At 44.8% G+C, this 26,770-nt stretch overlaps 1 protein-coding gene across 5 annotated transcripts in view; it reads left to right on the top strand.

Moving 5' to 3' along the window:
- The window catches only part of LOC147619794 (microtubule-associated protein RP/EB family member 1A-like), a 55,380-nt gene extending 36,492 nt beyond the window's left edge, over positions 1–18,888 (top strand). For 4 of the 5 annotated variants that reach the window (XM_086825632.1, XM_086825630.1, XM_086825634.1 and 1 more), the window contains 5 exons: positions 24–130; positions 367–620; positions 11,769–11,842; positions 17,928–18,041; positions 18,212–18,888. In XM_086825632.1, the coding sequence (XP_086681758.1) occupies positions 24–130; positions 367–620; positions 11,769–11,842; positions 17,928–18,041; positions 18,212–18,514 (852 nt within the window). In that variant the 3' untranslated portion in view covers positions 18,515–18,888. The remainder of the gene's footprint in view (positions 1–23; positions 131–366; positions 621–11,768; positions 11,843–17,927; positions 18,042–18,211) is intronic. The other variant, XM_086825631.1, reaches the window with a different exon arrangement.
- Positions 18,889–26,770: the final 7,882 nt, after the last annotated feature.

Below are 26,770 nucleotides of genomic sequence, written 5' to 3'. Positions count from 1 at the left end.
TTACGAGTTACTGGCTTGGACAGCATATTGAGGTCAGTAAGCTTGTCAAAGGTCGGCCATTGGACAACCTTGAGTTTTTGCAGTGGCTCAAGCGCTACTGTGACTCAGTGAATGGAGGTGTCTACGATAGGTAATTCTAGTATTGAAACACTAACAAAGGGAACATGGTAAAGCTCGGTACCAGAAGGTGCAAGTTTGTAAAAAGGGGTCATTTCATAGGTTTGTAGGGTTTTCAAAATGTTTAACACATCCCCCCCCCCCCCCCCCCAAATGCTTCACATTTACGTACTTGTTGATTTGTCATTTTGTAGGTTTCATGAAGCAAGGACTAAAATGGGCTGTTGTTGTCTTCTTGATGTGGGGCAGCTACAATCCACTTGAAAGAAGAGAGTTGTGCAAAGGTGGGAAGGAAGCAAACAAGAAAGGAATTGTGGGAAGCAGTGTTTTGCAGCCTTCTGACTCAGTAAAAGCTGTTGTTGGGAACTCAAAAGTAGCATTGACTACTTCCTTGTCATCAATGCGTCGCATAGATGCTGTTTCTACTAATGTCAATGGGAATGGTGTTACTCTATCTGCTATGCGCCCCATGGATGGGAACACTAGCAAACCAATTTTGAATGGTATATCTCTCTTTGTGCATGTGTGCGTGTGTGCGTGCTTCCTCTGCACCTCTACTATGCTTCTATTCATATTTTGTGCACATAAACATCGAGTATCTTCTTCCTCTCCTTTAGTGCCTGTATCTATTTAGTTTTGTCCTTCTTTATGTTTGCAATTAGGTTTGCCTTATGTAGATGTAGCATGACTCGTTCACATCTTGACAAAATGCAACAAGCACATCCAATGTAACTGGGCTTCAATGGTTGCCTCCAAGGACCACAGAAGATGTTTTTACAGAGGGCATTTTGTGACCAGAAGCAGAATGCTTCCAACTGTTACCTATGCAGCTTTCTATTTTAACTCTAATCATCGGCAACAACTAGTCCCAGTGCTCTCGGTTCCAGGTGAACTTCCTCCTTATACAGGATGGTCTATAGTAGCCTCGCCTGCTTGTGACCTATCTTCTCCAATTCAGATAATGTATTTGCTCCCCCTACTTGCTCATGGTTCTCACTAGGGCTCAAAGGCATCATCACACACAATTCCCAAAGCCCCAATATTCGGAGTCCTCAGCTCAGTCTACTACTATAGAGGACCAAACCCACTAGCTTGGCAATCTAGCTCCAACGGATTGGTAGTAGGCTTTGTAGCAATAGTTCCAACAACAACTTGAAGAGTCCATGGCCACATTAGCTTCTCAGATCCAACAATTTCAGACGGATCGCCATTCTCATACCAGTTTTGTACTAGTAATCGACATTACAGCATCAGTACCAGCAAACAATGACGACAACATTCCTCTTGAGGTGAAAGGTGACAATCTTAAGACTCTATATCGTCTTTTGCAAGCTAGTAAAACAAAGAAATTGGAAATTAAATCCCCCGAGTCCTATGGAGGACAACGCAATAAGCGTACACTTGAACAATGGCCTTACAAACTTTGCCTGTATTTTGACTTGATAGTCCTTACCGATGCCAAGAAGATTACATTTGCCGCATCCTTACTTAAGATACTACCTTACTTTGCTGGCAACGGCCATAGCATGTTACGACATAGGAAAAATTTGAGCGGATCATTTGTAAGCAGTTTATCCGTGTCAACGTGGATTTTCAAGCCCAAACTCGTTTACGCCGCTTGGACCAGACTGGTTCTCTAGCTTCTTATATCTCACAGTTCACTAATCTAATATTGGAGATTGATTCTTTGTCCCTAGCGGACGAGCTTCATGCCTTCATTGACCCCACACTTCATACTGATGTGCAAAAGTACAACCCTGTCGACCTTGCTACTGCCAAGTGTGTTCAGGATCTGAATCCGAATTCTCAAACATTGGGCTCTCAAGGTTGTTATGGCAGTAGTTCACATATGGCTTGTGAAGGTTATGAACAATCCTCATCAGGCAACTTTCAATTCTAGCCCAACTCCCCTTGGCAACATTCACAACCACCTCGCTGGCAGAAAGGGTCATCTTCTAATCATTTTGAGCGTAAACAGTCTTTCCAACCACGTGCATCATATCATGGACAAGACTTTGGATGTGACCAATCTCGTACTCCTCGTCTTGCAATAGCCTCACCTTCTCGTGAACAACAAAGGACAGGATTGTGCACAATTTGTAATGGCAAACCATAGATGGTTTGAATGTCCTCAATAACCCAATGCTCCTTAAAACCATAATGTGGAACCTTGAACTTCAGAAGACTGCTCTGAAAAAGGACAACATGCAGTAGCTCATGCACTTCATGCTAGTGCTAGCCTTGCTTCAATCATTTCTTTAGAGAGTTCACATATAGACATGGAACAGATTTGTGGAACTAAAGTTGGCTCTCCTAACCTTGACACAATCTATGGCAAACTTTATTAAGTCACTTGATGATAACATTGACGATTCTTCCAGCATGACTTTAGAAGAACATGAAGATGATATTGACAAGTCCTTGGATTCTTTATCTCAACATGATGAGTCACCCCAACGATGGACTTCTTTGAAGGCACAGAGATTACCAAAGCGGATATAACGCTTGTTTCAACCTTACTACATGGGATAACACAATTGACATCAAGTAAGAGGATAATGTTTTCAACATTCCAAAGAATTTCTCATACATTCTTCTAACAAATTGGATGAGTACTTTACTACTTTTATTCATATCATCGAAAGAATCATGGTTGAACCTTTAGATTCTTCTACACCGCAACATAGCCGAGTCAATTTTAAGCCCAACATTTGGAAGCAGACAAAGAAGAATGATGCTACAACTTGGGATTTAGCATTTAAAGCACGACAATAGGACAATAGAGGAAACTTTTTCAATATTTCATAGTACGAGCTTCACCACAAGCATAAATGGCCTAATGACAGCAACATCAGAAGTCTCAACACAATATAGCTTTCCACTCTTTGCCTTATATTTACTCAATTTTACTCACGTATTTAAGTATTAATATCTTTAATTATGTTTAAGAATATTTAATTAAGCTAAAAGCTTAACATTTATGCCTGGCACAAACAACACATCGTTCATGCAACTTTGCTTCCCATTGGCCAATACCATTTTAGCAATCATCTCCTGTTTGTATATTACACTAGGGCCTCTGTCCGCCTGTTTTTGGTGTTTCACCATTTTTCCTCACTTCCATGTATTTTTTCCATTTTTCCTGAGGTGTGGAGGATTGTCGGCTGACTTCTGTTCTGGCCGACTGTATATTTGCTACTCGACCTGATCAGGTGCCCTGGCCGACTGGCTCTTTTGCTGGTCGTGAGCTTTTGCTGCTGTCGGCGTGTTTTAGATTGGTCGACCAGCTGCCTGGGGCCATATAAAATGGCCCCTTGCCCCCCACACTTCCCAGTTGTATATCTGGGATTTTCTTGAGTGTTTATAGCAGAGTTACACAGCTTCTCTCTCTCTCTTTCATCTGTGTTTTGCTCTCTATAGTAGTTGTCTTCATTTCCGCTGTGCATTCTGACATGGTACCAGAGCCCCAAGTGGCTTGAAGCTTAGTGATAGTGGGACGTCGAGGGTTTACTGATTGGAGATTGTTTGGGCTGTTTGAGACTTGGAGATCGGGTAGAAGGCGGCCATCACTGTTGGATAGCCACCTTGCATATTTTTTGCAGCCTCTTCTTCTTCTTTTTTCCCACCCACCTGTTAGCAGTCATCTCCTGTCTGTACATTTACACCAGGGCCTTTGTTGTGGGTGTGCCCGCCCGGATTAGGTGTTTTCTCATTTTTCCCCACTCTCCATATTTTTCCCTATTTTTTCCCAGATGTGGGAGGCTGTTTTTTGGCTCTTGGCTGATCCTTATGGTGGCCGACTGAGTCTGCTGCCCCCAGATAGTCTGCTGTAGCTGGTCGACTCCACACGTGTGAGGGCCGACTGTCTGGGGCTGGCCAACTGGAGCTGGTGCTGGTCGTGGGCCTTCAGCTTGATGTTGGCTGTCCTACTACTGGCCGATTGCACATGTGAGGGCCATATAAAATGGCCCCATGGGCCCCCACTTGTTGTATCAGTTATTCAAGATTTTCTTGTGTATATAGAGAGCAGAGTTACACGCCTCTCTGTCCTTCTCCATTGCTGTGTTTTTCTGCAGTGCACTTGCTCTTGTGTTCTCAGATTTTGTCATCATCTCCGCTGCATATTTTGGCATGGTATCAGAGCTCTAGGCTCTTGATAAATCTTGGGAACTGTGTGAGCAAGGAGGGGGCTGTTTTGTTGCTGATTGGTGGACGACTGTTTTGGACCATTCGGGAAGAGGAGAAGCAAGAGGAAGACGGGCTGATTTGCTGGACAGCCACTTGTAGGTTTAAGTTCTTCTTTTTTCCCACCCACCCACCCTTTTTAGTTACATCCCCGCAATGGCAGATTTACTTGAGATGGCTGAGAGGCATGTGAAGATCCCGACACTCCCCATGTTCCTAGTGGACCGTCAGTTGGACGGGAACAACTACGGCATATGGAAGGTAATGATGGAATCTGTTCTGGAGTCTTATGACCTTGCTGATTTCGTTGTTGTTGGGGTTCCACGGCCGGAGGTAGAGGAAGGGGAGTTACCCTCGATTCGGAAGGAACGCGAGGCACAGGCACAGTTATGGGATCGTGTCAGTGCCAGGGTCCGTTCTTTCATTTTCCTCAACTGTACACCGCAGGTAATCAATCATATCAAGCATATGATGCTGGCCAGACGTATATGGCAGCATTTGGCCTCTCTCTATAACAGGGTATTTCCCATGAAGAGGATTTCCTTGGAAGTACAGATGCGGGTGATGAATCCTGAGAAGTCGTCGACGATGCGGGAGCACATCAACAAGCTGCAGGCTCTTCAGCAGGAAGTTCTCCAGGCTGGGAAAGAGATATCATCCGAGGATATGGCCATAACGTTGTTGTCACATTCGCCCTCTTAGTACTCAGCATTTTACTCTTCTTTGATTTCCAGTGGCAAGCTCAGCACCATCACATGGGAGGAGCTTGTGCCCATGGTTTTGGACCAGGAGGAAAGATTCACGAACCCTCCATAGGGCGGAGGTTCGGAGGCCTTAACTAGCCAACGGTCGAAAAGCCGTTACAACAAGGGCAAAGGGAAGGCTTCATCGGAGAAGTCTTTTGAGAAGATGTCCGACGCAGACCGTGAGAAACTGAAGGCAGAGAGGACCGGTAATGATTGTGGCGAGAGGCCACTATTGGAGGCAGTGTCCCAAGTGGAGCACCGAGAAGGGTGCCGAATCCTCAGCAGCAACCGTGAAGACTCCAGCTTTTGTGCACCTGGAGGTTATGGACACCGATGTTTCATCTTCTTTGTGCAGGGAGGAGGTTGGAGGACTCTTTGCTATGGATACTCGGGAGTGGAATCTCGACAGTGGTGCTTCCAGGCACATGACCGGCTTTACAGGATCTCTGCAGTTATTCTGGTCACATTCTTACTGGGGATACATCCACTATCCCAGTTCATAGTGAGGACAGGTTGGAGATAGTTCTCGATGGCAAAAGGGGGAAGCATTCCTCCCAAGTGTTGTATGTTCCGTCACTTGGTTTTCATCTGTTGTCAGTGCATCAGGTTTTCATCTGTTGCCAGTTCATAGTGAGGACAGGTTGGAGATAGTTCTCGATGGCAGAGGGGGGAACCTCCCAGGTGTTGTATGTTCCGTCACTTGGTTTTCATCTGTTGTCAGTGCATCAGGTTTGCAAGACTGGTGTACGGGTGGAGTTTGATGAGCATTTTGTTGCTCTTCGGGACAAGGCAACATGCCAAGTAGTTTGGGAAGGCGGAGTGGAGAATGGAGTTTACAAACTTTTAGCACTCTCTCCGAGGTCCTCAGTTTTGTGATGAGTGGCAGTCTGGTAATGGCCACTTAAGTGTGGATACGCTGCAGGTGCAGGCTTTCCCGGACCAGATGGTGGATGGCTTGTCAGTTGATGGCAGCAGTTGGCAGGAACTTTCCAGTACAGATGTTGGTAGTTCGTCAGTCAGAGGAAACTTTACAGGTAACTTATGCTCTGATGTCTCGTAGCATTCGGGACAAAGAAACTCCTATAGATGAGGAAGTTCTTTCCATGGGGACCTACTGGAAGGCCAGGCAGGTGGCAGTTGATTACTTGCAGGTGGAGGTGGATGTTGCACATTCTCCAGGCTTTGTGGTTCCGGATTCAGAGGGGGTGGTTTACAGGTTTACGAAGGCCTTGAATGGTCTTCATCAGGTTTCCAGGACTTGGCATCCCACCGTAACAGCTGTTGATCCTTGTGAGCAGTATGATGCCTCTTTGACTCGGAAGCAGAATGGTTCATTGATTTGGTTGATGCATACTAGATTGGACGGGAGCTTCCTGATGAGGCTGTTGAGCTCATGTTTGCAGAGGACTCTTTGGGAGGCAGGATTGCGTATCTTGTGGTTTCTGCAGCATTCGAAGGATCTTGGACTCTTTTACATAGGAGGGAAATTGATGGATGGAGTCAGACTCTACGAATGGAGTGACTTAGATTGGGGAGGAGAGCCAGACATGAGGATCTTGACATCAGGCTACAGTTTTTCCCTTGGCTTAGGAACATTTTTATGGAGCGGTAAGAGGCAGTTGTCTTTTGCCTTGTCGTCGACAGAGGCAGAGTACCGGGCTGCTTGTGGTGCTGCTTGCGAGCTGGTGAGGTTGAAGAGGTTGCTTGGCAGGATTGGGTTTCCATTGGTGGAACCCACGGTCATCCAGAGGCATTTTGTTCGTGAAAAGATCGTTGTTGATGACATCTTGCTAGAGTTCTGTTCGACGGATCCAGGTGTTAGCAGTCATCTCCTGTTTGTACATTTACACCAGGGCCTCTGTTGTGGCTGTTCCCGCTCGGATTAGGTGTTTTCTCATTTTTCCCCACTCTCCATATTTTTTCCTATTTTTTTCCTATTTTTTACCAGATGTGGGAGGCTGTCTTTTGGCTCTTGGCTGATCCTTATGGTGGCCGACTGAGTCTGTTGCCCCCAGATAGTCTGCTGTAGCTAGCCGACTTGGTGCAGATGCTGGCCGAATCCACACGTGTGAGGGCCGACTCTCTGGGGCTGGCCGATTGAAGCTGGTGCTGGTCGTGGGCCTTCAGCTTGCTGTCGGCTGTCCTACTGCTTGGCCGACTGCACATGTGGGGCCATATAAAATGGCCCCATGGCCCCCCACTTGTTGTATCAGTTATTCGGAATTTTCTTATGTATATAGAGCAAAGTTACATGCCTCTCTCTCTCCTTCTCCATTGCTGTGTTTTTTTGCAGTGCACTTGCTCGTGTTCTCAGATTTTGTCATCATCTCCGTTGCATATTCTGACACACCCTCCCTTCACAAGACCTTGTGAACCCTTGAGATGGAAGACTTGCTTGAGATGGTTGAGAAGCAATGTAAGATCCCAACACGCCCCACGTTCCTGGTGGACCAACAGTCGGACAGGAACAACTATGCAATATGGAAGGTAATGATGGAGTCCGTTTTGGAGTCTTATGACTTGGCTGATTTCATTGTTGTTGGTGTTCCATGGCCGGAGTTGGAAGACGGGGAGTTACCCTCTATACAGAAGGAACGAGAAGCTCAGGCACAATTATGGGATCGTGTCAATGCCCGCGTCTATTCTTTCATCTTCCTAAATTGCACACCACATGTGATCAATCACATAAAGCATATGACGCTGGCTAGAGGGATTTGGCAGCATTTGGCTTCTCCGTACAATAGGGTATCACCCATGAAGAGGATCTCCTTGGAAGTTCAGATGCAGGTGATGAATCTAGCAAAGTCGTCGATGATGCGGAGGCACATCAACAAGTTTCAGGCTCTTTAGCAGGAGGTTCTCTAGGCAGGGAAAGAGATATCGTCAAAGGATATGGCCATCACGTTGTTGTGCCATTTGACCTCTCAGTACTCAGCATTTTACTCCTCTTTGATCACCTGTGGTAGGCTCAGCACCATCACGTGGGAGGAGCTTGTGCCAATGGTCTTGGACCAGGAAGAGCGATTTACGAACCCTCCACAGGGCGGAGGTTCTAAGGCCTTGATTGGCCAACGATCAAAAGGCCGTAACAACAACAAGGGCAAAGGGAAGTCTTCGTTGGAGAAGTCTTCTGAGAAGAAGCCCGATTCCGACCGTGAGAAACTGAAGGCCGAGCAGACCTGTAACGATTGTGGTGAGAAAGGCCACTATTGGAGGAAGTGTCCCAAGCGGAATAACGGGAATAGTGCTGATTCTTCAGCCTCAGCCGGAAAGACTCCAGCCTTTGTGCACTTGGAGATTTTGGACACAGATGCTTCATCTTCTTCAACCGAGGAGGCAGTTGGCTTCACCGCCAGGGATACTTGGGAGTGGATTCTTGATAGCGGTGCTTCCAGGTACATGACTCCTTCCCGTGAGTTTTTACAGGATCTTAAACAGCAGTCAGGTCACATTTTCATTGGCGACAATTCCACCATACCGATTCATAGTGAGGGCAGGATGGAGATCATTCCCGATGGCAGAGGGGGGAAGCATTCCTCTCGTGTTCTTTACGTCCCCGCCCTTGGTTTTCATTTGTTGGTTGTCAGTGCATGGGCTTCCGGGTGGAGTTTGAGGAGCATTCTGTTGCTCTACAGGCCAGAGAAACAGGCCAGGTTGTTTGGGAAGGCGGAGTGGAAAACGGTATATACAAACTCTTAGCACTCTTCTCTCTTGCAGGCTCTCAGATTGGTGACTTGTGGCACTTTCGGTTTGGCCACTTGAAAGTGGATGCACTGCGGCGGGCTTTCCGGGACCAGATGGTGGTTGGCTTGCCAGATGTTGGCAGCAAGAGGGATGCTGTAGTTCTTGCATTCGTGGTAAGCAGCACAGGGAATCTTTTCCGAAGCAGGCTTCCAGGCGGGTTTCAAAAGTTTTGGAGTTGGTACACACTGACTTGTGTGGACCTATGCATACGCCATCCTTGGGAGGTTCTTTGTATTTTATGCTGCTTGTTGACGATTATAGCATATTCACTTGGGTTTATTTCCTATCCCAGAGGACCAAGCTTTTGCTCAGTTCAAGGAGTGGCATGTGATGGTGGAGAAAGAGTCTGGCTTGCAGATAAGAACTCTTCGGGTTGACAAAGGAGGAATCTCTATTGCTTGGAACCCGGTCTTCCAGGCCCGGACCAAGCATATAGAGATACAATATCACTTTGTTCGTGAGAAGATCTTGGCTGGTGACATCTTGCTTCTTTATTGTTCGACGGAGGACAATGCGGCGGACCTCTTCACGAAGTCTCTACCTCAGGCTATGCTCCGGTGGCACTCCAGCTCACTAGGGTTGGTTCCACATCCAGGAGCTGAGAGGGGGTGTTAGCAGTCATCTCCTGTCTATATATTACACCAGGGCCTTTGTTGTGGGTGTGCCCGCCCGTTTTTTGGTGTTTCCCCATTTTTCCTCACTTCCATGTATTTTTCCCATTTTTCCTGAGGTGTGGAGGGCTGTCGGCCGATTGTAGATTTGCTACCCGACCTGATCAGGTGCCCTGGCCGACTGGCTCTTTTGCTGGTCGTGAGCTTTTGCTGCTGTCGGCCTGTTTTAGACTGGCCGACCAGCAGCCTGGGGCCATATAAAATGGCCCCTTGCCCCCCACACTTCCCAGTTGTATATCCGGGATTTTCTTGAGTGTATATAGCAGAGTTACACAGCTTCTCTCTCTCTTTCATCTGCGTTTTGCTCTCTACAGCAGTTGTCTTCATTTCCGCTGTGCACTCTGACATACCAAAGGCACCTTTGAACAAGGTATGTTGAGTGATTTGCACAATAGACACTCCGATGACCTGAAATAGATTGCATAAAGCTGAAAACATCACTCCTAGATGTTATGTGACGCATAGCACCACTGTTTATGTGCCAAATAGGAGAACTCTTCTCAGAAGCACTGAGAGATACATCACTAGAGACACAAGCATCATTATTGATCTCTTTGATGGCCAAAAATACCCAATCATCATCCACAAGGTTGGCTTAATTTTCTTACTTAGCCTCGGATGCATCAGCTACATTACCAAATTCCTTGCAAGAATCCTTCTTCTTGGCTTTCTCTTGAGCAATCCTTTTATGACACTCATTTCCTTTTATGACACTCATTGATAGTGTCCAGGCTTGTGAAAAAAGTGGCATTTACCCTTCTTCTTCTTAGAAGCCTCACCCTTAGAAGAAGACTTTCTTACAGTCGGCCTTGGACTTCCCTTTGCCTTTCACTGCAAAAGCCTATTCACCACCATGAGTACTGTTGGCTCTTGTTTTTGCTCTTCTTGTAAAAGCAAGCCCACAAGCTCATCAAAAGTGATTGGATCCCTACAACCTCTCATTGAGAGATTAAGAGGTGTATGAAATCCAAAGATAAGGTGGCAAAGAATTCAGAGTATTAGTAACAAACTGCCTGTCTGGTATAACTTCATCAATGTTCAGCAGTTGTTCCCTCAAATCCTTGACTTTGGTGAGATGCTCTATCATAGAATCTCCCTCATGCATCTCAAGAATATCAAGTTGCCTCTTTAGCCACCCGTTTCACTTGGTCAAGATAGTCAGCAGCAACATCACAGTCGTAAAGCTAACCAGCTCCGATACTAAATGTTGGTGAAAGCAAGGGCAATGGAGAGCTGAAGGCAATGAAAGAAGGCAAACAGTCGCTAAGGAGGTGATAGCCCAAGTGGTGAAGGTGTTTGCCTAGGACTGAGAGGTCTTGGGTTCAAATCTCCGCAAGGTGCTTCCTTCGGCAACATCGCCTACAGGCGGTGAAAAACGGTAACTATGGGAGGATCTTGGGCCTAAGGCTAGTCCTAAAAAAAAAGAAAAAAGAAGAAGACAAATAGTCGACCAACATAGAGAGAGTTGGCGCTGGAAGAAAACTCACACGTAAGTATATTTTGTGTGAGAGTAATGCATTAACAAAAGGTTACACACCTAAAATAAAGGTTCAAAAGTGGTCCAAGTAAAGTGTGACAAGTGTGCCTATAAAAGTGGCTATAAGGTTTAAAAACCGTCTAACTAATGCCTATTTTGCCTAGCTTTAATAAAGCCTAACTCCTACATACATGTCCACTACAAAATTTATAAATCTCCTACACCCTCGTGGACTTTGTAGCCATAGGTTGTGACCCTCTGCCCTTTTCAATCCACTTCCTTCATTCCTCTCTCCTCTTTTCCAAGGCTTTTTTCCCAAGTTCTACATAGAATTTATATTGACTCCCGATAAAAAGCCATATTGTTGTCGACCATCCATGCTGCAGCACACCCTGCCCGCACCCCCCCTCCCCTTGAACACTTTTTAGGTGGCCAGCATACCCTAAAGGAGTGGGAATCTTAGCTAAGACTCTCCAAAAAAATCACTGCGTGGCAGGTACTTCATCAAGAGGTGCTTGATTGGAGAATTTGTTGGGACATATATTTGCAGATTCTCGTGTTAACAAGAGGGTACAATGTTAGCTTTAGAACAAGACTCAGAATGGTCTCACAATTCTCAGGACATTCAACAGCTTGGGTGAGACTCCATTGGATTTTTTGTTCTTGTGCATGGCACCCATATGTATACCATACAACTGAGGAACCACTGTCATGTTCTCTCTGTTAAACACTTGCATCTAGCTGGTTGCCTAACAAAAGCACACCAAGATACCTGTCCCAGTGGATAATTCTTAGGCTAACTTTTTTGTCTCATTTAATACCTTACAGGAAGCAAGCCGACAAAACAACTCTCATTCTCTAACTGGTCCTCTCCTTCACAAATGCAGATTCTGAATGAGCAGGTAATATTTAACTCCTCTGGGATTTCAATCTTTAAGTGTTTGTGAAAAATTCGAGTATCAGATACTTGCAGGAATTAAAATATTTTATCCCTTTGTAATGGTCCATACCTTTAGTGCATGAAAGTGGAAATGCATTGTGGAACCTGGTCTGGTTTGAGACAGACTAAGTCTAACCTTTGATTGAATAGGGAGTGTGCACATGCACTTGCACCCACTCACACCTAGGCATATCAGTTTCCTGCATATATTATATATTGAAATGCATCTGTACTCGTAGACATATATTCCTGGGCTATTTAATAGCCAAATCCATAGGTGCATTTGGAGTTAGATAAGTGACTCGCATGCGTGTCGATATGTGCATTTGGAGTTAGATAATTGACTCACTTAGGGGCTTTCTCAATAGGAATTTTTCTTGAAGATGTCCCATCTGTTTGGCGGATGCCGCTAAAAATCTGCAAACCCTACCCTTAAAGGAAGGTGGTGCAATGTAAGCAGGGAACTACCCAATCAGGGCCTTCTTGGGGCTTTCTCAATAGGAATTTTTCTTGAAGATGTCCCATCTGTTTGGCGGATGCCGCTAAAAATCTGCAAACCCTACCCTTAAAGGAAGGTGGTGCAATGTAAGCAGGGAACTACCCAATCAGGGCCTTCTTGGGTTTCTCCCTCATGATGTGGGACTATGCTCACGAATGGGACATAGGCAGCCAATCCAACTGGGTAATGCTGCTTTGTCTTTTGTGCAGATGGCGTACTGTTCTACCAGCTCTATCAAATAGCTAGGCCCCCTAACCCCTCTCAGCAAAAAATAGATTTTTGTGCAGGGGACTGGTGTTTGATTTGTAGTGGACGTATTTGGAGCCATTCTGTCTTACCCATTTGGTGAAAGCTTCAACTTCTTGCAGATCCCATGGTTGGCAGGTGAGAAGATGTAGGGCTTCCCATCTTGCAAACCAATGAGAGGTAGCCGTCATCCATCCTGAGCTCAAGTTTTTACGTTTATTAGCCTTTTGAACCTGACAATTCTCCTCTTATGTTATCTTTAGAAGTCTATAAGGGGGTATGTTTTGAATCAGTCTCTCTATCCCAAGGTCTTCAAAGGGAAAGCTCCTGGTTGGTAATGGGGTCTGTTGTTTCACTTTGAAAAAATTTGTGGGGAATTTTTTTTGGACCTGTTCATCCGAGGGGAGAGTGAGGTGTTGACTCCTCAAGGGGATATGTTTTGAATCAGCGTCTCCATCCCAAGGGCTTCAATGGGAAAGCTCTTGGTAAGTAATGGAGTCTGTTGTTTCACTTTGAAGGAATTTGTGGGGAATGTTTTTGGATCTGTTCCATACTCATCCAAGGTGAGGGCGAGATATTGCCTCCTCAAACTTCAACTCCATAGAGTAGCACCAGTATGACCAAAGTGTTAAACCTTTAAAGACCAGCTCTTGATGCCTGCTTGGTTTCAAGTGTTTTCAAATGCTTAATATGCCCTTTTTCCCGCAACTAGCCTAGGTTCTGCAATTTGCTATTATTTGTGATTAAATGGGACTTTTATTCCCAGATACTAAAATTGCTACCACTTCCACTAATAGGCCTTGGTAAAAAGTAGTGGGAGAAGGCCCTTTCATGATCTTTACCTGCATGACTTTGGTTTTTTGTACATTGACCACCAGCGCACTGTGTACAGAATTGCTTTGTAACAGCGATAAGTTTTGGAGCCTCTTTGACTGAGCATGTTCACGAGGGCTACACAATCTGCATATAATAGGAGAAGTATCACTACAGCCTCGACACAAGGTCCTCGTATCCCCTCTTGGTGTGCATATTCTAGCACCATGTCTCAAAAATAGTGGGGGAGAGGCTATTTGTGCCTCCGCCCTCATCAGCCTCCACTTCCGCCACCCTTTATTCCCGCCACCTAGTGCATCTGCCTGCATTCGCCCCTTCCTGCCCGCATCTTCATCCTCTGCCCCCAGCTGCGCCGCTCCATCTTGGCACCCTGTCCCCTTCCTGCCCCTGCCCGCTGCCTACCCGCTGCCTACCCCACCGACGCCCATCCTTCCCCATCTGCTTCCCCTCCCTCTTCCCCGCTTCACCCTCCCAGTTTCCTTCCCTTCCCCACAGTGCCAGATAGGTGGCCAGGATCCCCTTGCTGCGAATACTTGTAGCCGCCCAAGAGAGTTTATCCCAGCAGGTGGCCATCTCCCACCTCAACGGCACACATTTTCTTGAGCGGGTGGAGTTCTTCGGGCTCTCGGGCTGTGCTTCATATATCACCAGATGTGACACCTTGCCCGCACTTGCCCCCATTGCCGCACTGCAGCACCTAGGGCTCGCAGCACCCCAGAGGCTGTGGCTCCAAGTGCAGAGCGCCTTCCGCGTCCTCACACACCCCTCCTCCTTTCAGTGGCACCTCACCCTGAGGAGCAGGCCCAGGAGTGGCAAACTCTTGGTGGCGGGCAACCGCCAAGGTGCCCAGGACCAGCCTCCACGCTAGGGCTCACCCCGTCGCCACCAAGGCAGCAGCCGAGGGCCCATGCCCTGAGGCAACAATCACATTAGCGAACTGTTTCAAGATCTTAGCCTGGGAGATCTCCGTGGAACCACCTCAAGATTCGATACCCCTGGATCACCCGATCCCCTCCCCCTCAGGTCCTTACACCCAACCCCACATCAAGTGGGGATAAGGAGCTGGACCAGCCCTACCCTGTTACAGAGCCATTCCCGCCTCTCCTCCCCTCCCCAAGAACGTTCTGAACCTCTCTCCTCCCCCTCCCTTGGGCCCGCCCCCCACCTACAGCACAGAGGGAAGCTCCACCTTCCTCCTGGAGGGGCCAACAGCCAGCCCCTCGCTGCAGCTCCTTTCAGAGCTTCTCTGACCCCGTGGCGATGCAGATCGTCTTCTCCCCCATCACCAGGTTTGCCCCAGCCTCACCGGGAGGTCCACCCTATTCATGGGCTTCGTGGATTATGCATTCTTTGCCGTCTTTTGGTGGAGGCAGGAGATTTCTCAGAGGACCTAGTGTCATGTACCATTCCTGCCATCGGAGCGGTGGTCTTCTCCTTCCCCTGAGCATCGCCCTGTGTTTTAGTATGGGCAGATCACCATTTGTTGAAATGTGTTTGGGAGGTTGAAGTCGGTATGGGTAAAACTCATACAGGAGTTTGACTCTGACATCCATTACCAAAAGGGGGAAACCTATCGGGTTGCGGATGCCCTTAGTGAGATCCCCGAGGTCAATGCTATGCCTTTCACAGAGATATCGGCTAACATTTATCGATCTCTCAAGGGGCATTGCCGAGATGATTTGTACTTTGGTAGAATCTGGCAACTGCTTAGGCCGATACCAGCCTGCGAGATCTGAGTTCCGGATGCTCAAAAGGGTGCGGTAAGAGAAAGATATTGACGAAGTATTCCATTTGAGATGGTTTATTGTTTAAAAATAGCAAGATATGTATGCCCAACGATAAGGATGTCTGAACCAGAATTTCGGATGACTCTCGTGACGCACCTAGTGTGGGACAGCCGAGCATACAAAGGATCTCTGGCCCACTCTTTTATTGGCTGCATATGAAATCCTATGTGGAGTATTTGTGGAAGTGTACCGAGTGTTTAGCTCAATAAGGCTCTTCAGCTGAGCTGAAGGTATGTTACATCTACTATGTGTCTCCATGGATTTTGTAGTTGGATTATCTCAAACTAGTAGGTGATATGATTCAATCTAGGTCATAGTGGACCGATTGACTACGATAGCTAGGTTTATACCTGCTAGGTCAAATGTGAAGAGCCATGAATTTGCTTAGCTCTTTGTAGAGCAACTGTACAAGATCTATGAATTGCAGGAAGAGATTGTGAATGATTAGAATCCCAAATTCACTGCATAGTTTTGACAATCGGTGTTCTCTGAATCGGAAACACGCTTGAGTATGCCATCTTCAGATCATCTGGAGTCTCGACTCTCAAGTTGATAGTCAAATGTAATGAACTAACCAGATTATGGAGAATATGCTGAAGGCATATGTCTTGAAGAGACAATCTAAGTGGAAACAATATTCTGCTCTGATGGAGTTGGCTTATAATTGCAATAAGCATACACCTACCGGAGTTAGCCCATTCATGCTTATGCATGGATATCAATTGAAACCACCCATAGCCGTAGGACTAAAAGAAGTAAAAATCCAATCAATTATGGATTTCTTGCACGACATACAAGATATGTTGAAAGTTGCAGAGGAGACCGTAAAGAGTGATGCAAGGCCATGCTCAGTATTATGTTAACCAAAGGACTCGAAGGGTCCTACATGAGGGCATGTGGGTTTACTTTAAGTCTCGAAGGACTCTAAGACAATGATCACCATCAAGCATCACAAGCTGTCTTCATGATGTTGTGGTCCTTATCAGATCACAAAGAAGATAAGTGATGTGGCTTATCGGTTAGTACTACCTTTTTAGATCAAGATCCACCCCGTGTTTCATGTTAGTCATTTGAAAGAACGTCTAGGTGAAGGCAATGAGATTGTGCCGATGGAAGAGATCCCTAACCTTGAGGACATGACCAGGTATATTCCATTAGAATATGAGGTGGTTCCAGATTAGCATACAAAACTATCTCGGAATAATGTTTATTTTTAAGTATTTGATCAAATGGAAAGGACAGTCTAAGGTGAAGGTTACAAGGAAAACTATGTGTAGTTTAAAGAGTTGTTTCTCTAGATTCATTGTGTAGGACATCAAGGGGGGGGTGGGGGGTGGGGGTGGGGTATGTTACATTCCAAGGCCCCAACAGGGTTAACCAAGGGATGGGATCAAGCATCTAAACAAGAGGTTTAAGAGTTTTGAGAGGCTTAGGCTATTATGGCACCTGATTTATGGTGGTCTTAGGTCTATATAAGTGAGTTATTGAGTCAGTTTGGAGGAGAGCTCCTACTACTCCATGCTCATTGGAGGGGTGTATCTTGATGGTATGGGACACTAGGACTTTGCACGTGGAGCCAAGTCTTTAGATGCTTCAAACCTCAGTTCAGGGGTAAGCCTAACGGGCTCTATGCTTGGGTGGTGAGCTAGATGCCAGCCTTTTTATGTTTCTTGGATTTGTTTAACCAGGGGTGGTTTATGAGGACGTAGTCCTAACAACACGACTGGATGCAACCTGGTGTGAAGTGCTAAAAATCATAATCTTGGTCTTGCCAACATTTGCTGTGAGGTTCCTCTCGTCACAAAAGGTCTAATGTGCATCCAAATGTCTCTAATTGCTCATGTGAATCTGATACGAGAACTATGCCAAGATGGGTACAACTGTCTGAGCCAGCCGTGATTTTGTGCCCCCAAGTCTATCAATGAAATCTGAAATCTCATTAATGTATATACCAAAAATAGTTGGAGAAAGTGCAGAAAGGAGACTTCTATTAAGTAAGATAGATTCTGATAAAATCATACAAAGGGAGATCTCAAACCTAAAGGTACCTAGATAGTGCTACAAGTCTCACTAGATATGCTCCTAGGTGCCCGCACACACCCCATCACAGTCTCGTACTATGCCATTGCTCCTCATGTCATCATTGGTGGAAAATGCAACTCCTGTAGGTGAGCAAAAAGTCGCGATCATGGAACAGAGTCGAAGGCCTCCTTTAAGTGCACAAAGCAACGAGAGAGAAAGATATATGCTAATGAGGACTGTTAAGTTCTCTAGTTCCCCCTCTAATGATTGTATTAAACACCTGCAAAAGACCCAAAGGGTCTATGAGACTGAAAATGAGTACATACGATCCATAAAGAACTGGATGCCGGAAACAAAATCTACCAAATAAAACTGGCCCACGTACTATGTGAGCCCATGGATACAAATAGAGAGAAAGTTCATCCTCTTCCTGAATGGTGTACAGTGCAGCAATGTCACCTCCTGGGGCAGTACATCTCTATAGCACCTGAGGATGTCCTGTATCTGCAGCTGGCAGGTCTAGATCTCTCGGGGCGGGAACATCCGGCTCTCTGGAGAGAGAGAGAGAGAGAGAGGGAGGGAGAGAGGTGTTTTGGAATGGATGTGCTTTGCATACAATGGTCTTAGTGATGACCCGTTCTGGGACAATCTGCCTGCAGGTTACAGAGTTGAAGCTCACAGTGGACAATCTTGAGAAAGAAAGAGATTTTTACTTTGGAAAACTGAGAGATATTGAAATTCTATGTCAAAATCCTGATCTTGAGAACCTTCCTGTGAGTATAGATTTTCCCTTCCAAGTGGTTGGATAATTGACGTGGCTGACAGACGGACCCTTTCCAAAGCAACTTTTAATAATGTATGAACCAAGGGTTTATATAACATTTCAAGTCTTCTATGGTTGCAATGATAAACCTTACTGATACAATTGTGGGTTTTATGACAGGTGGTCATGGCCGTTCAGAAGATTTTATATGCGGTTGATAACAATCCACTTATAATTGAAGAAGCACATGCCTTAGTCTCTCCAATTGGTCAAGTAGAAGCAGGAAACATTCAGGTAGAGTATGCTGTGGATGTTGTGGGGGAGGCTTGCAAGCGGAAGTCTTCAGTGACTTCTGAGGAGGTGGATACCATATTGGCAGCAAGTCTTTCCCCACAGCAGCAACAAAGGGGTGTGTTTGGGGGCTCTGCTATCAATGGAGATATGCTACAAACAAGCTCTTCAATGAGTGTACTTGCTGCTTAGCTGGTTGTGTAATCCAGAGAATGAGGCTTTTAAACCAGCTGACTGGAGTGTAATGCATGATAAATCAGGGAGTTATTAGTAGACATGCATCTATGAGTTTTGCTATTGTCGAGTGACCGAACAAAATGAGAGGCCGTAAAACAATTGTCTTCAGTCTCTTTCCATCTTTTCACATCTCTTAGAATCAGAAGCCCTTAATGTATACACAGTGCAATCAACCTGGTCACTTGGATCGTTTGCAAGGATTACAGCAAGGCCGATTGTCCTATTTGTTGGAACATCACACAATAGGGTTTGATAAGCCTCAAATATGTCTGCCCCCACGATAAATTTTTCCATTTAATTCATTAAGAGACGAGACTTGCTTCCCAGGAGTACTTCGTGATGTTCAATATTTTTATTTCCAAAGGTTTCAGGTAGTTAGCTTTGTTATTGAATAAAATCTTCTCTTTTCTTGTTGCATGTGCTGAACTCTCTCTCTCTCTCTCTCTCTCTCTCTCTCTCTCTCTCTCAGGTTGACCCTTGTGTGGCTGAGATGCGCGAAGATTGGCACGAAAGAAAGCATAAGAATCCGGAGAAGGTGTTGAAACATAGCATGAGTCCGAGCCTTCCAAATAGTCTAGAGTGCCCAATATCTCATCCAAATGATGAAAGTGTCAAATCCAGCCATACAAGATGGCAGAACACCAAAAATCTAGAAGGCTTTTCCTCCTTTAAATGATGGAAAATGTTCTCGGAGGTTGTGAGTCGGTGCTTGTAAGAAATTTTTGGACTCCGTACAATGCCAGAACAAACTCTGCATGCCGTCCACATCTACAAGATCTATCATTGGAGATATGTCGTTTTCCTAGAAAAGTAGAAATTGGAAGTATGCCCACGAGGCATCTCCATAAGAATGGATGTTGTTTGAGAGGTAGCTTACAACCCCAAATCATTCGAAGTCTTTGTATGAGGTTGAATCTAGGGTGAAGGAAGCAACAGTTTGTACACATTACTTGCCGAAAGCGCATTCAATGGAAGAGTGATGGTATGACCAACAAGTTGCCAATCATGAAGTTTGTCCTCATCATCAAGGATGGGATGGGTTCAAAAGGCCGCAACATCATAGTAATAGTTTTTCACACGTGCTTGTGATGCAAACCCAAGTTATGTTTCAAACAGGCTTGTGGTAAAGTCATCACAAATCCATTATCCGTGACATCTGCCACAGTGTTAACTCCAATAGGGGCCCAAAAGCATGCCTTTTGTGGTTCATGTACTGCAAGTGGTCGAGGAAACATTGAAGACCAATAGATGCTTTCCAATTGAAAAGAATTCCCAGTTAGCACATCTCTTCCATGCTAGTGAAGAGCAAAAGATAGAGCTAATTCCCAATCACGAAGAAGAGAAGATGCATAAGGGCACCTCGGAATTTTTCCTTCAAATTTTTTGCTTTTGAGTGGAAAATGTGCCAATCGCCATAAGCTCTAGTTTTGATAGCACACATGCTTGTAAGCATTATGGCCCATGGTTGCCAAAGTTGAAAGGAAGTGGGAATCATGGAGGCTTTTCATGCCAAAAGATGATAATGTACATCAAGTATGTTTAGTCCACCATGCATTTTAGGAGTGCTGACCAAAGATCATCTCAAAAGATGTAACGCTCTGATATGATGTTTGGTTTTCTACAACAATTCTAAGGCATTAGACATAAAAGAATCAATATTAGTTTTTATGCCATATCAACAATGGTAAGTAAAATTGCACATAGGCCATAATGGGAGATCATGTCTCAAAGCAGATTCATTGTCAACAATGGAGTGCACACAATTTAAGAAAACTTTTCGAGCATCAAGGGCATCAGAATCCATACGAGATGAACTCTGAAATATGTGCTAATAATGATTGACACATTTAGTTGCGGCTCCATTTTTGTGGATGTCCATGTACCTTCAAATTTCTTTTATGCTTCTACCTATCAACATGCAAGCTTTTGAAAAATTTCTTGGATAAGCAACCTTTATGTTGGAGTTGCTTACATCTTGATTTGATTTTCCACTTCTGTATCTTTCTTTGTTGATTCTCAGAGACACACGCTTTGGCTTCGCATAACACATTTTGTTGGTCTTGTATAAGAGTTTGAAGATGGCTAAGTGAGGTGAGTGATTGGATTTGTCTATTGGTCATTTCAACTCTTTTGATGATGTTTGCATAATACCTACCATCGTCAGCAATGACTATCTATATTCGTTGAACAAAATGAAACCAAGTAGTGTCAACATCATCTAATAACTGAGCAGAATGCGGAGAAATGGCATCATGTACTAAATCTCTAAAGGCATCATGCGAAAGATAACTGTTATTTATGTGTAACAGTCTCTGATGATGTAGAGGAGGTTTCCATAAAGGGCATATGAAAATATTAAGCCAACCATAGTGGTGAATGATCACAGAGTGTCGAGGCATGATCAACCCAAAGCTTGCACGAAAAGGAATCGTATTGTCGAGTATGTAACAAATACCATCTGTCTAATCTAGCCCATATATTGAGTGAGAGCATTATGACGATGAGTAAATCATGGAGTTCCAGCCATAGTAGAAAGCCAAAGATCAGAGGCGTTTGTTTGCAGAATGAAATTGTCCCAAGCTTGACACTCAACACGCAACATATGAGAAAAGCCAGATGTATTGTCCTCCCTTTGTGGAGAGTTGTTAAAATCTCATCAAACAAAAGCATTCGATAACCAGGGATAGAAATTGAAGAAATTCTAAATCCTTTGCCGTTCATGGGGAGATTGAGATGCATAAACTCGTGCAAACTGAAAAATTTGACCCCGCAAAGTACATTACACAATGATACATCGGCCCAATGAATCATAATATTCCAATGCTAGCTCCAGTTCATGTCGCAAAAGGAAAGCAACACTTGAGAATTGTTTGCTTCCGGCATAGAAAATGTCATATCCAGCAAAATGGCCAAACTGGCCGTCATACTCATGTTGATTTTGTTCTTGCAAACAAACTATATGTGGTCTCATCGTATGTACATAATCCCATAAACATCTCCATTTATGAGGATTGCAAATACCCTGTACATTATAGATGACACACTCTATTGGAAGCATCTTATGTACATGACAGAGAAATGAGAGGATTTAACTCTCATCCATATGTGTAGATCCCCTTGGATCCCACAATACATTCCAAACAACATCATGCTTATCAAAGAGCTGAGTACCTCTAGTACAAACTTGAACCCAATTATGTGAGACCGCATTAGCAGTAGGATTCGCTTTTGCATTGAGAACATTAGCGGCCAAGGAATCCACATTGTGAGCTACGTTCTCTTGAGTCTGGGTCCAATTACGAGTTTTGTACAAAGCCAGTTTGAAAGTCTTTTTCGGGGCAATAAAACCATCCTGATCCATTATACTTTTCCCGTTAGACTTGGCAAATGGCGTAGCCTTACTGGTGGAAGCTTGCTGATTAACCAGGCAAAGAGCCTTTTTCACTTTTTCTTGTTGCTTAGGCAATAGTAAAGGGCGACACAAGAATGGCATTTATAGGAGAATTAGAAGGTGAAGCTGATGCCATCGGGGGCTGGACCACATCTGGTGGTTTATGAATGACTGTAGGACATGTATTGGAGATATGTCTAAACTGTTCACATTTAAAGCATGCACCAGTTAAAAGTACCCCAAATAAACTCATAGTTATGACGACCAATCCCAAGTTGTCTATCATTAGTACATTTTATTCCAATAGAGACTGAGGGAACAACAGGTCTAGTTGTATCCCAGAGAATCATAAAACGATTTCCATCTTCAGTAGGTCAAGGAGGACAAATGAACTTACCCAATGAAGCAGCCAACATAGGCAAATGTTCATGGTAATGTTGTGGGAAATACTTCACATGTGATCCACACTGGGCATTTGTGCTTAATGACACTTTCATAATCCTTATTCGCCGACCATGGCAATACATGAACCAACTAAGTGCAAAACATGAGAGGTGACTTTTCTAGCAAAGCTACTCTGTGTTTAGGTTCTTTAAAAAGAACCTCATAAAATCCTCTGGCAGCCCAGTACACACCATCAACTACATTTCCCTGCAATTCTGATTTAATCCATTGTGCCACCTCATTCGCAAGAGGCATCTTGCCCGGAAAAAAGACCATTCCAACATTATCAGAGAACTTCTTCAGTGGTGAGACCATCGAAGGGAGAGAAATATCAAACTTGAATTCACGATGCAGCAATTGCCATTCTTTTTATTGTCCACAAAATCATCAATCAACATATCAGGAACAAAGCATTCATCGGGAGAAAGCTCTTGGAGAGATTTGCCAAGCTCAATACAAAGAACCTTGTTCCTATGCTCATCATTCTTGTGAGCATGATGATAGACCTTGATATTCACATTTTGATTTGATCACAAGCCAACTAGTATGGTGTTGAACCACCCAGTGAAGAGATACAAAACTATTCACTGTACACGAAGTGGGTGCGCGCACACACACACTCGCACCGAGAAGAAACACGAGGGCCAAATGAAGGCGAAAGGAAAAGTGAAGACGATGGGAGGCTAGAGCGAGCAGAGGAAGTGAAAGGCAGGAGGCGGCGTTGGTGGCTCTTAGTCGCAAGTGGCAGGCGTTGCTGCCCTGGTGGGTCTTAGTCGCAAGCAGCAGGCGGCTTTGAGGCGACGTTGCCGTGGAGGCGCTTAGTCGCAGGCACTCAATCAAGTATCTTAGTTACTCGCATGTTTCTAAATAGCTTTCTTTTCCCAAAAAAAGATAGAAGGCAGAATACAAAACTGCAACAGCAATAAATGAAACGCAAGGGTGCTTCCTCCATGGCTGGCCGCTCTCGGAGGAAGGCTACATTGATACTACAAAAATAGGAAGCCACACTAGAGGCCTACTTTGAGTGGCGACACCTTCCTCCCAACCTAGTGTCATCTCGAGGGCGGAGCCTCTCTGCTAGACTGCAACAAAATGAATCGGTAGCGAACTTGGTGGGGGGTTCTGGGGGGACCTCTGTCTGCTCAACCAACTGGGGCAGCGGGCGTTTGAGGCTGGGTCCGTTTGCCTCTCCACCCAGTCCAAGCTCTGGAGATGCTGGGGAGGGGGGCTACTGCTGCTGGGCCGGCTCCCACGGGTCCAGGAGGATGTGGTTTCAGGTACTGCGTGGTTGTGCATGGCTATCACAGGCTGGTGAGTCCGCATCCTAGAGCGGCTCCTGTAAAGCTAGTGGCTCAAAACGGTTCTCTGTGGGAATTGCTGCCGCAACTTGAGGCCACAAGAGTACCGCACACTGGTGTTGACTTGGATGGTGGTGGCAGGCTGCAGCGGCGGTGGTCGACTCGCCGCCAATCTTGGTCTTGCTCCATCGACTGCTGGGGATCCACTGCGCTCTCAGTCGCCCCGTGGGAGGGGTGGAGCGGGAATCGTCGACGGCTACGCACCTGAAGCTGCTACCAAGTTGAACTCGATCTTCATATAATCTTTGCCTTGGAACTCTGAAATAAGTAATCTAAGGGTGTTTAAACACACACTACGGCCCTGCCCACGAAAAAGGAAGGTTGAGAGCTGTGTGCAGTCACTTTTTTGATAAACAATCGTTGGGTGATAATATCCTTTATAGACCGTGGGGATGCTCACGAAAAGGCACTAGAAATATATTGGCTATTTCTTGGGAACGCATGGCGGGAGAAATAAACTATCTGCCACGTGGCAGCTTGTGTGTGGAGATATGGTTTGTGCCCACGATATGGGCAAGCTTTTACGCGTGAAATAAACTATCTACCACGTGGCAGCTTGTGTGTGGAGATATGGTTTGTGCCCACGATGTGGGCAAGCTTTTACGCCTGGAATTGGAGTGGTGGTTGCTAGGGTGCATGGGCGTGATCACAATCTATAAAGAAATGTCAAACAGGTGGGTGATTGTGGTGATCTGATTGGTTGGCCAAAACTTTTTTGTGGGCTTCCACCCAAGTGTGTAAATACCCTAATCATGCTCTCTTGCAGGGGGGCTGACTGTAGGAAATCCCTGATCTGGCCGCACAAACTTGCGAGGCGAGGATGATGTGTTGGCGGAAAATTAAAGACTTAAATTCGCCACAACCTACCACTTAATTCCACAAAACTTTTTTTTGACCAATAATTATGTATATATTACTGCAAAATCCATTTTACATCAAGATCTTTTTTACAGCAAAACAAACCCTTCTTGACCAATCACCCCCTTTACTTGCCAACATTCAACAGTTTACATAACAAGTTCCATCTATCTTCCTCCAATACAAAATAGGATTGTCCCAAGAAACCTGGTAACCCAAGTTCACACGGTAAAAATAAAATTTAAAAAACAAAAAATCAAAATAATAAAAAATCAAAATATAATTTTTCGTGAAGTCCGGTGTGAAAACCGTTTCATGGCGTGAAACACCAGTTCACGCAGCCAAAAAAAAATGAAATTTAATTTCCACGTGAAGTCCGGTTCACGGCGTGAAACACCAGTTCACGCAGTAAAAAAATAAATAAAATAATAATAATAAATCAAAATTTAATTTCCACGTGAAGTTCAGTTCATGGCATGAAAACCGTTTCACGGTGTGAAACACCGGTTCACGCGGCAAATAATAATAATAATAATAAATCAAAATTTAATTTCCACATGAAGTCCGGTTCATGGCGTGAAACACCAATTTACGTAGCAAAAAAATAAAAAAATAAAAATCAAATTTAATTTTTCGTGAAGTCCGACGTGAAAACCGTTTCACGGCGTGAAACACCAGAGTTTCACGTGGGAAAAAAAATAAAATCGAATTTAATTTTTCGTGAAGTCCGACATGAAATTTGTTTCACGGCGTGAAACACCAGAGTTTCACGTGGGAAAAAAAATGGATTTAATTTTTCGTGAAGTCCGGTGTGAAAACCGTTTCACGGCATAAAACACCAGTTTCACGCGGCAAAAACCGTCTCTAGAAAACACCCCTGTTTGGAGGCCTATATCTCCTAAACCGTATATCTGATGAAGGCGCTCTAGGGCTCATCGGAAAGCTGACATCGCGCTCTTCGACTTTGGACTCGATTATCCGAAGTCAAAATCGACTATTTTAGAATTCGACCAGTAGCCTCAAAATTCGACCCGAAAATCGAGGGAGGCAGCCGCTCGCAAACCACGAAAACTCACAAAAAACAGCGCGAAAACGACGACGAGCCATATTCGAGCTACTTTAGACGACAAAATAACGGACGACTCAGGGAAACAAAATTGTAGTACTCTAAAAATACTACAACTCCCTCATACAGAGTTTTTCAAAATTCCGTTTGGAACACCCTAAAAAATGTGTTACGAAATAGTGAAAGTTCTCAGGAAAATTTTTCATCTTGAGACAGTGATGGAAAATAGGTTTTAGGACCTCTTCTTCCATCTGGGAAGTTCCCAGCATACGTTTCTTTTCGAAAAAATATCTCAGAGGTCATTCACGTGCGTATAGCACCTAAGCTAATTAGGGCAAACGAACACCCGTTTGATCCAACGAAGAGTACGCCAAGCCTCTTGAGGCTGTAATAACGGGTGGAGGGAAAGTATAAAAAGCAAAAAAAAAAAAACCGTGGATTGCTTATTAAGGAGTATTTAGGCACTTAAACATGGCCACACACAATAGAGGGATTGCTAGGGATTACACAAGGACTGAATCCAATGGCTGACATCTTCGAGCCATTGAGATCTATGCCGCAAATTCACCTCCCAATGCCATTGTCCATGCCTATAACAAGCGTGTCATCGGGTTTTACACCTCCTGTTACTTCGATTCCATCGGGCTTTGGTCCCTTGCCTAACATTCCCGCAAATCCTACAAGTACTAGCTCTTTCCTAGATGCCCACACCTTGGACATACTGACTAGTCTAAGAAGGGGGGTGACAAAGGACTCACTGAGTCTCTTCCAACACGAGCACTTACATACGGCCTCAATGACTCATACCGAAATACGACCGTTCAAATTTCCAAAATTATGGGCAAATATGATGGAACAACAGACCCTGTTCAATTCATTCAAATGAACAGAGATGTGAAGCCTTTAGAAATCCCAACTGCCCCACTAAGGTACATGCGTTGAACTTATGCTTAGAGGGAAAAGCTACTCGATGGTTCATTGTATTGATGTCGGCGATCAAGACCAGCTTCAAAACCTTGAAATCAGCCTTTATACATGGCTTTTCCAGACAAGGTGATTGATGGAGTGCAGTAACAGAACTCTATTCAATTGAG

Source organism: Cibotium barometz, chromosome 32, assembly GCF_041138505.1.
Source record: "Cibotium barometz isolate CiBa-2024 chromosome 32, ASM4113850v1, whole genome shotgun sequence".
NCBI lineage: Eukaryota > Viridiplantae > Streptophyta > Polypodiopsida > Cyatheales > Cibotiaceae > Cibotium > Cibotium barometz.
This window is presented reverse-complemented; position numbering and strand designations above follow the sequence as displayed.